The 10,000-nt window shown below is 48.2% G+C and overlaps 2 protein-coding genes across 2 annotated transcripts in view; one reads left to right on the plus strand and one right to left on the minus strand.

The window, feature by feature from the left end:
- Nucleotides 1-8,899, plus strand: part of tecpr1a (tectonin beta-propeller repeat containing 1a) — a 15,769-nt gene extending 6,870 nt beyond the window's left edge. Inside the window, exons 10-24 of the mRNA XM_030340189.1 lie at nt 1-655; nt 1,024-1,169; nt 1,587-1,742; nt 2,049-2,198; nt 2,919-3,076; nt 3,444-3,674; nt 4,131-4,227; nt 4,484-4,563; nt 4,665-4,721; nt 5,186-5,360; nt 5,574-5,709; nt 5,924-6,016; nt 6,304-6,410; nt 6,593-6,712; nt 7,235-8,899. The exon at nt 1-655 is cut by the window's left edge and continues 16 nt beyond it. Of these exons, the coding sequence (XP_030196049.1) occupies nt 1-655; nt 1,024-1,169; nt 1,587-1,742; nt 2,049-2,198; nt 2,919-3,076; nt 3,444-3,674; nt 4,131-4,227; nt 4,484-4,563; nt 4,665-4,721; nt 5,186-5,360; nt 5,574-5,709; nt 5,924-6,016; nt 6,304-6,410; nt 6,593-6,712; nt 7,235-7,387 (2,514 nt within the window). The 3' untranslated portion in view covers nt 7,388-8,899. The remainder of the gene's footprint in view (nt 656-1,023; nt 1,170-1,586; nt 1,743-2,048; nt 2,199-2,918; nt 3,077-3,443; nt 3,675-4,130; nt 4,228-4,483; nt 4,564-4,664; nt 4,722-5,185; nt 5,361-5,573; nt 5,710-5,923; nt 6,017-6,303; nt 6,411-6,592; nt 6,713-7,234) is intronic.
- The window catches only part of bhlha15 (basic helix-loop-helix family, member a15), a 3,706-nt gene continuing 2,578 nt past the window's right edge, over nt 8,873-10,000 (minus strand). Inside the window, exon 3 of the mRNA XM_030340190.1 lies at nt 8,873-10,000. This exon is cut by the window's right edge and continues 429 nt beyond it. Coding sequence (XP_030196050.1) covers nt 9,724-10,000 — 277 coding nt within the window. The 3' untranslated portion in view covers nt 8,873-9,723.

A 10,000-nucleotide genomic window follows, 5' to 3' on the forward strand; every position in this document is an offset into this window, starting at 1 on the left:
ACCGGCGAGGTGCGCGGCCAATCGGCGGCCAGCGACGCCGACTCTGACATCGAGCGGGAGCGGGCGGCCTCGGGGGGCTCCCCCGTCCCAGCAACCTCAGACGCTCACGTGGGGGACCCCGGCCACGCCCCTGACCCCGCCCTAGACAACGCCCCCCTGCCCCCATTGGCCTACCTCAGCGACGACGCCCCCCCGCCGAACGCCCGCAGCGTCCCCAAGGTGACCAGCGACAGCTTCATCTCTGAGCTCCTCTCCGACCGGCCCGGGGCCGGGGGCCCCTCAGCCGCCGGGCTCCCCGCCCAGGAGGAGGACGGCCAGCCGGGGCCACCGCCCCCCCCCACCACCACCACCTCCTCCTGCGCTCCGGCGCCGGGCCTCTCCTCCAGCCAGTCCAGGGGCCCGCTCTGGAGCAACGTGGACCTGGAGGAGACCCAGAGCCAGCCGGACCCTGTGGTGGAGGGGGCCCCCGGCTGGGCGGGGCCGGACCGCGCAGACACCTGCAGCCTGTCGTCCGTGGTGACCTACTCCCTGGCCCTGGAGGAGGAGCCCTACGGGGAGGACGGACCCCCCATGTGGGCCTGGGTCAGCGGCGGGGGCTGCGCCGTGGACTCCCACTCTCAGCTCAACTGGTTCAGCGGCCCCGGGGCCACTGGCGGTGGGTTGAACTCTGTCTCCTTCTGTCCGTCCCTGTCCCCATCCGTTGTCTCTCTGTCTCCGCGTCTGTCCGTCGGTCCATTGATCTGCCGTGGAGGGAGGGCCCTTGATCTGAAGTGTGGAAGCCGTTAACGGTGTTGGTTGAACCGTGAACAGTGCAGGCAGGCATGCTAGTGTCGAGCGGTGGTCAGCCTCTGGGTTTGAACCCCAGTGTCCGCAGTCGACCTGTAGGCCTCCTAGAACAAGATGGCCTCACCACCGGCCTTGCTCGTTCGTGACATGTATCTAAAACTAGGATCAACGTGAGTATGCTCTGTATAAAAGCGTCTGCTAACTAAACTCAGCATGTTTTGTCATTCCCGTGGACAGCGTTGGTCCAGTCGGTCCAGAGCATGAGCCTGTCCATCAGCCCGGGCCAGACGGCGGCCTGGCACCAGCAGATCCTGGAGCAGCTGGGCCAGAGGTCCAAGAGAGAGATGGAGAACTTCAAACACTATGAGCAGGCTGTGGAGCAGGTACAGGGCCACTGTCGTTCTGGACAGTCACCGTGCCATTCGTCATGGCTATCATCTGTTTCTCTCATGGCTATCATCTTTGTACGCTTCCGTTTATGTATTAGTATTTTTTTATATCAAAATGTCTTTCTTTGCTTTCCTCTCCTCATCTCTCCTCTACTCTCCATTCCTCCGCTCTCTTCTCTTCTCCTCCCTCTATTCTCTCCTCCCCTCATCTCCTCACTCCTCTCTCCTCTCCTCTTCTCTTCCCCTCCCTCTCTGCTCTCCTCTGTTTCTTCTCTGCTCCCTCTCCCCATCACCTCTCTCCACTCTCTTCTCCTCCCTCTATTCTCTCCTCCCTCCCCTCATCTCCTCTCCTTATCTCTTCTCTTCCACTCCCTCTCTGCTCCCCTCTGTTCCCCCCCCCCCCACGGGCAGTCGGTGTGGGTGAAGAAGGGCACCATGCAGTGGTGGAGGGACTGGAAGCCCCACAAGTGGGTGGATGTGCGCTTCGCCCTGGAGCAGTTCTCCGGCCCGGACGGCAACAAGGACGGCATCCTCTTCCTCTACTACAACTTCAATGAGGAGAAGAAGGTGAGAGAAAGAAAGAGACAGAGCCTAGTGTGTTTGGTGCAGGTTACTGTGTGTGTAACTTGTTAATCTGCAGAGCAGCAGGAGGTTTGTGTACTCATATACCATCCTGTTTGTGTTGGATTTAGCATTTAAGGGCACCCTGTGAGTCACCTATGTTTATTTGACACTGTGTTTCAGTTTCTGTGTGTGTCCGTGTCCATAGAGATGAACACTTCTGCTAATGCCGTTCAGGCTGTCAATAATTGTGATCCAACATATTAACCGTTGCCCCACCTTGTGCACTCCCTCTCCTCTCCTTCCGTCCAGTACCTGCATGCCTTTGTCAATGAGGTGACCATCTTCGTGCCAGTGCTGAATGACGCTAAACACACGTTCGCCATCTACACAGCAGAAAGGACCAAGCAGAGGTGGCCCATCCGGTTGGCCGCCTCCACAGAGCTAGAGATGCACGACTGGGTGAGGTCCAAATGATCCAAATAGTAAATGATAAGCCGGTTCTTAGGGTGCGGATCACACATAAGACCAGGAGATTAAAAGAAATCCAACACTGCCACTCCCAAGTGAGAGAGAATAAACATTTGCATCATAGTAACCTTAGCTGAAGGAGAGTACTTATGTCAGCACATTTAAGTTATGTGTATTATATTAGAGAAACAAACAATGGATATCTACAAATTCTCATTTTAAGTGAATAAAGCTTTCTCTCTGCAATTTTAGAACCTTGTTGTAAATGTAGTAAATGTGAAGTGAGCAACTGTGTTTATTGTTGCAAAAACCAGAATGCTATTTGAGGAGGTGGGTCGAAAAAGGAAGTTTTGTGTTTCCTTGAAGTCTGAGGCTTTTTAGAACCTTCCTCAAATTGACTCTGACCCATTCTTAAGCCACTTTCACCCCTAACGTGGCAATTTCTTTCTGAGATATTGTGCCTCAGACCGATGAGACTTTAGTTTTTCTGGTATAGATAAAGAGGTCCTTGTGATCGGTTCATCCCAGGGACAAAGTTAACAAAGGGGAACTAGATGACACCAGTTAACAGACGGGGTGGCCAGATAACACAACCTGAAGAAAACCAAGCTTAAATTATTAAAACTAACCAACATATACATTCTTCCATTACACTCCTCTCCTCCTAATAACTCCCTCCCCCACCCTCCATCTCTCCCCGGCCCCGTCCAGCTGGCTTTGTTGAGCGTGTCTTGCTGTGACTCCAGGGGGATCCAGGGTCCCCCCTCCAAACAGGCCATCTGGTCGGTCACCTGCAGGGGGGACATCTTCGTCAGCGAGCCCAGCCCCGCCCTGGAGGCATTGCCCTACCCCACCCCCTGCGAGCAAATGTGAGAACACTCATCAACACTTATCCCGAGGGAGCCAAACCTGATTTAAATGATGTTGTTTACATGATCAGGGTACCACCCTTTACAGTGAGCCGACCACACCTTTTTCTCTTGGGACAGAATCGTTAACCATCAACTGTGATCGATTGTTGCACATTTCTTACCATTGGAAGTTTTTGTTAAATGTGATGTCTAGTTGATTGTTACGATGAGTACGTCGTAGTTTGTAGGAACGTTTTGAAAGACTCCTGCACTTGGAAGCCTACACTGACAAACTTTTTATTGCTAGTTATGTTCTGGCCTGAGACCTTCAGTGGTTTTTTGAAAATCAACCAAAAACCTTTCCTTCCATGTTTCTGTTGGTCAGGTTCTGGCGGCAGGTGGGGGGGCACCTTCGCCTGGTGGAGGGCAACAGCGTAGGGGTGGTGTGGGGCATCGGCTACGACCACACCGCCTGGGTGCACACCGGCGGATACGGAGGCGGCATCTTCCAGGGCCTGGCCAGCAGCACGGACAACATCCACACCCAAACGGACGTCAAGAGCGTCTACATCTATGAGAACCAGCGGTGGAACCCGGTTTCAGGCTACACCAACAGGTAACAGGGTGATGCACGTTTACCAGGGTAATGTACCTCTACTGTGTGATTTCACCTACCAGGCCGGGGGATGACGTGGGCCTCATATACTGACTCACAACGAACACTACTATTGTGGGGTCGGTCACCGCATGTAATAAAGAAGCACTAGCTGGTTTGTGACCAGCAGGGGGCAGAAAAGGTGGCTCTTTGGCAAAATAATTGTGTATACTTGATATTTGGCTGAGGATCCTTCATTATCCTGTTTCCATGGTACTTCGTAATCAATTCTGGATTTTTAAGTTTGAGTGTTCAACTTACAAATTAACTTACAAAACGGTACGCATGTCTCATGCCCCAAGAGTCTGTACCAAATGGAGCGAACAAATATAATTTGTAACAGTTGCATGTTACATAAGTTCCATGTGTCTCTCTCTGGGGCCTTGTTGTAAATACTTTGTGTTTCTGTGTCCTCAGAGGTCTTCCAACGGACCGATACATGTGGAGCGATGCTTCTGGTCTGCATGAGTGCACCAAGACACATACCACAACCCCCTCCCCGCACTGGACATGGGTGAGTCACTCACTCACCCACACTTCAAATTGGACAGTCCCTGCATTGTGTGAAAATCTACCAGATATTTAAAGTTATTTTTAGTAGTAATAATTGTTTGTTTCTATTATCTATGACAATTTCTGTTGCTATTCCACACTACCTTGCTCTAGACAGATTATCAATGGTCCCAAGCATCATATAGTATCATAGCAGAAATAAAATCAAACCCTTTAGCATAGGAAGTTAGTTAGTATCCTGTATTTTCTATATGCAGGTGTCTGATTGGGCGGTGGACTACGGTGTCTCCGAAGGGACAGACCGAGAGGGATGGCAGTATGCTGCAGATTTCCCTGCGTAAGAGTCACCGTTAAGCTCCCCCTCTTCTCTCTGTTGACGTCAAACAAGCTTGAAGTGAACTGCTGAGATCACAGCCTGCTTCTCTCCTCTCCCTGCAGGTCCTACCACGGCTATAAGACCTTGAAGGACTTTGTGCGTAGGAGGCGATGGGCCAGGTATTGTTTAGAGTGCTCCACTGGCCTCCACATTGATGTAATACGATTAGTAACAAGCACTCTCTTTATGGCAGACCACTCCCGCTTTTGCAAGACAAACTGAATGTAAAAATATATAGAATTTTATAATTACGATTTTTAAAAGGTTTATATACTTTACAAGAGGAACCATTTTTTTATTGACCTATAAGTGATCAATCAATTAAATATAATGAATAAACATTAATTTAATTTAGATTGAAAACACTTAATACTGAATGTTTCCTTTTTTTTATCTTGATTGTTACATTTTTGTATGTTAATTATTTTAGGTTAAATTATCACTAACAATGCACACCAAAGAAGTGGACATCTATATTAATTCTTAGGATAGTGTAACAATAGTCTGTCATTAGTTTATTGAGCTAATTCCTAGAGTAAACGGGAAGCCACTGACATTTATTTGGTGTAATTGATTTCAACAGGAAGTGTAAACTGACCACCACAGGGCCATGGCAGGAAGTCCCGCCCATTGCTTTGAGTGACGTTAGCATCCTCCCTTGTGCTGCTCAGAGCAGCGTGGAGGTGGTACCGTTGTGGGCCATCAGCAACAAGGGAGACGTGTTGTGTCGACTTGGGGTCACCACGCTGACACCTGCCGTGAGTGGAACACACACACACACACACACACACACACACACACACACACACACACACACACACACACACACACACACACACACACACACACACACACACACACACACACAAAGATGTAAACACACATGTGGCATGGATCTGAATTCACTAAATGAATAAACAGACGAGTACCTGCTAGTTTCTTGATCCACCTGCCATGTGCTCTTCTCCCAGGGGTCGTCATGGCTACACGTGGGAACGGACCAGGCCTTCAAGTCAGTCTCCATCGGAGGGGCCAGCCAGGTGTGGGCCATCGCCAGGGACGGCTCCGTCTTCTTCAGGGGTTCTGTGTCCACCTGCAATCCTGCAGGTCAGTCGAGGTGGTGGTGGTGGTGGTGGTGGTGGGGGTGGTGGTGGTGGGGGGTCGGGGCGCACGTTGTTTGTTTATCGGGTTGGCCCAAAATGTATACACAAAGCTGGGTTGGCTGAGTGCATGTGGATTTGTTTGTTTTTTTGTGGTACAGTGATGAATGTGCTCTGTTCTGAGGAAGATAATAGTGTGCTCGGTTTGTCTCCCCCTGCAGGAGAGTGCTGGTACCACATCCCTTCGCCGCCAAAACAGAAGTTGAAGCAGGTCTCAGTAGGAAGGACCTCCATCTGCGCTGTGGATGAAAACGGTAAAATGGTGGCATTTAAACTTCCTCTAAATTTCACAGAATTGTGAAATTGTCTTTCACTTTCACCCTCTCTGCAAACAACTGTTATAGTAATGACTAATGACTATTATATATGTGTGTGTGTGTGTGCCTTTATCATAATCGTTTTTTGGAATGTTCGATTTATTCTTTGTTCTCTTGAAGGTCACATTGAATAAAGAGTCTGCCAAATGACCAAATGTAAATCCAAGACCCTGATAATGTTCATATTTCTATTTTGTCACTGTCCACGTCGTGCTGTCGTCCAGGTAACCTGTGGTACCGTAAGGACGTGACTCCCAGCTACCCCCAGGGATCCTCCTGGGAGCACATCTCTGACAACGTCCGCAAGGTCTCCGTCGGCCCTCTGGATCAGGTACCAGCGACCCAGGCACCGTTCACACCACCGTAGGCCCCCTCTCAGGCCAACGTGTCCTTTTATTGGCTCTGACCGATTCTCTTCTGTAACGGGGGGTATGTTGTGCCTGTGTTGTGGTTGTGTTTGGTGACCGTATGTTGCGGTTGTGCGCTGTGGTTGTGTGTGTTGTCTCTGCGTAGGTGTGGATCATCGCCGACAAGGTGCAGGGCAGCCACGGTCTGAGCTGTGGGACGGTGTGCCATCGGCTGGGAGTCCAGCCCCTGGACCCCAAAGGACAGTCCTGGGACTACGGCATAGGGGTGAGGGCGCTGGCCATTCCTCCTACTGGTTACCTCTGTTCTTCAGGGTTCATACGGTCATGAAAAACCTGGAAAAGTCGTGGAATTTCCAGGCCTGGAAAAGTGCTTGAAAAAAAATTAAATCCCAAATGTTTTGGAGAAGTCATGGAGATTTGTTATATTCATATTTTCATGTCATTCATTTACCTGGGATGAGCAAAATTGTGGGTTTCTGAGGTGGCAAAGCATTTCACATTTCAATCATGGGAGAGGCAGCATTAACGAGCCATGCCAAAGGAAGCAAACATCAATGGTTTGGATTTCTCATTGTTAGTTTAAATACTACATTTGATCACTTTTTCATGTACACACCAGAAGTTTCTCAAAATGTTTAGTCATGGAAAAGTCATTGAAAAGTCATGGAAATCTATTGGTCAAAATGTGTATGAACCCTGGTTCTTACACCTAGAGTCTTGTCAATGTATGTCCGTGCTCAGCCGGGAGCTGTTTTGTTCATTGAACGCCTGCCTCCATTTTGTTTAGGGTGGATGGGACCACGTCTCCATCAGAGGGAACTCCATGGATCCGCCGCGGATCTGCCTACCCTCTCTAACAGACCAATCAGTGCCCGCTCGTGGCGTTCCACATCCCGCCCAAGACCCAGAGGGAGCCAATGGCAGCGCTGGGGGATGCTAGCCAAGCAAAGGACGCGAGAAACCGGACAGGAGCGCTGCCAATACCCCCCTCTCCATGGATGTTGTTCAACAACGTAGGGTTATGCTTTAAAACATTCCACAGTGCAAATATTTGGCTGTAGTTTATTATTCTCAGCTGTTCCTTCCCCAACTCAAAACTGTTTAAGCTACTACTTCAAATCTCACGGTTGAAGTAAGATGGTTGAAAGAGAGAGGGAATAACCTACATGGTCAGCGAAGATGCAATGTACTTTATACACTTGGGATTTAACTCAAGATTATGTGCTGGAAAGTTTCCCCGTTATTAAGTGGTTGTAACCCGCTTATAATCCCAGTTCTTATTTTTGCTATTTTTTTATTTTAGTTGTAAATCTTTCTTAGGACCTTTTGACCACTATCATAAGCCAAAAGTTGCATTGTTGTCGAACTAACCCTGTCTTAATGTATATTTAATACGTTTATTTATGTGTTTGTGGTTATTGAGAACGAGGCTGCCTAGGGAATAGGGGAAAGTTTTATGGAGCGGAAGCTTGAATGTAGATGTGAACAATTTACTTTAATAGGGACTTTGGCGTCTAAACTGCCCGTAATAGCAGCTGCTATTTTACACACACTGAAGAAGATGCTTTAAGTCACAACAATGTTGTTTAACCCCACTGAATGGATGAGATAATGCTACATTTCTAGGGTCCCCCTGACCTCATGTTCGACAAAGCTTGTATGCTATGTTTCCCCAGACCACCTTCCTGCTGCAGATCACCTATTGGTCACATTTCAGTTCAAATGTGTCAGGAAATGTGCAGTCGTCCTCCATCAATAAGATACAATGGACCCTTCTGCCATGGAGTGGGAGGGATCACAGGGGGTGGATAGTTGTTTTATTTCTTAAGACGGGAGTGTTGATCTCGTGGTACATCCCTTTTCTCAGGAAAAAAAATAGTGATGTAATGCATGAAAGAAAAACGTAATTCCACGCTTGCTTTAAGAAAAAAATGAAATAAAAGCAAGAGTGGAATGACTGAGAAGGACGCAAGTCTTTTTCCCTTATCTGTATAATATTGGTGTTGATTATCATGTCATAACGTCCTGCTGATACGTCCCGATGGAATTATGTATATTTATCAGGAGTATGAAAATGAGAGGAATATTCAAAAATCACTTTTAGACAGACATTACAACCACTTGTATCACTAAAAGCGTTAGTTTATGTAAAGAAGATAGGCTATCTGTGAATAAATTAGGACAATATGGCCAGACATGATTAGCGTGTCGTTGATAAGGTAACTACAGTACATTGACGGTTAACCGATAGCTCAGCTGAAACGACCGACATGCTACTCTTTGGCAAGTGCATTCTCCATTTCTCTGCTGTGCATGGTGAATAACTAGCTCTTTGTCAATAAATAAACGTGTTTATTGATAAAAAAAAAAACATTCTCAAAATCCTTTGGTTTTCAAGGTACTTCATTGTAATTCATTAGTTTTGTTTTTTTTTGGGGGGGGGAATAAAATTTCAACATCACAGAAGTAATTGTCCACTCAAAATTGGCACCTCAAATTGGACTTGCTAGGTTTTTGAAGAAGGACAACTTTAACTACACTAAATCCAAACACCTATTTGGCCAAAGTTATTTAAATTCAAAGTAACAAATTCTCATATGTAAATATCTCAAACTAGATTTTCAACCTACTTTAAACATTGCAATATTTGTCTCTGGGAACTGCCTGTTGTCCCAGTTGACTCTGGCAGTTGGCACCTGAGGCTACGATTGGCAGGTAGTTCTCACTGATAACACGAGAGAAAGTCACTGAGCCGAACAGCAGCCGTCTCTCAGTCTCTGCTTCAACCACAACACATTAGAAACGGACAGAACAATGAACAGAACCATAGCAGTCCCATGCGTTAGGCACTCAGCACAATAAAATAGATACAACTGGTACGAATATCTGTAAAAGTTTCTCTGTCTTTGCATTCGTCTCTAATGTATAATAAATAGAGGGAAATGAAGGTTTGATGTCTCAAGGTATATCTGAAGGAATGATTACCCTTTATCTCCAAAAAACACCCATTCCCCCAGGACACCTGAGAACGAAAGCGCCCAGTTTATTATTCACAGTATCGGGGTACAAGCCCTCACGGATGTCCTCTTTCATCCACCAGGGGCTCGGATCATAACTGGATGCATCCCCTGTCACATACAAACGTTTTGCTCAGAACCCATGACCCTTTTGTGGCTGCGGTTCTGAACGAAACAGGGACTGACTCCCCACTGCCCGGGGGGCACCCGGGTCCTCGGCTAGCCCTGCTAGCGCCGTTAGCTCTGTGTTAGCTCTGTGTTAGCTGCCCTGGCTGAAGCTATGCGTGTGGGTGAGGAACTGGGTGAGGCCCTCCTCCCCTTCCTCCTCCAGGTGCTTCTGGTAGCACTGCAGCAGCTTGGCCTCCTCCGCCTGCGCCTGTCCGTCGGGCAGGCAGGCCCCGGTCATCCCCAGGATGATGGTGGTGAGCGACTTGATGTAGTTCTTGGCCAGCGTCAGCGTCTCGATCTTGGACAGCTTCTTCTCCGTCTTGATGTGGGGGATGGACTCGCGCAGCGCCTGGAAGGCGTTGTTCAGC

The sequence above is a fragment of the Gadus morhua genome, chromosome 18, assembly GCF_902167405.1.
Source record: "Gadus morhua chromosome 18, gadMor3.0, whole genome shotgun sequence".
NCBI classification, from domain to species: Eukaryota; Metazoa; Chordata; class Actinopteri; order Gadiformes; family Gadidae; genus Gadus; species Gadus morhua.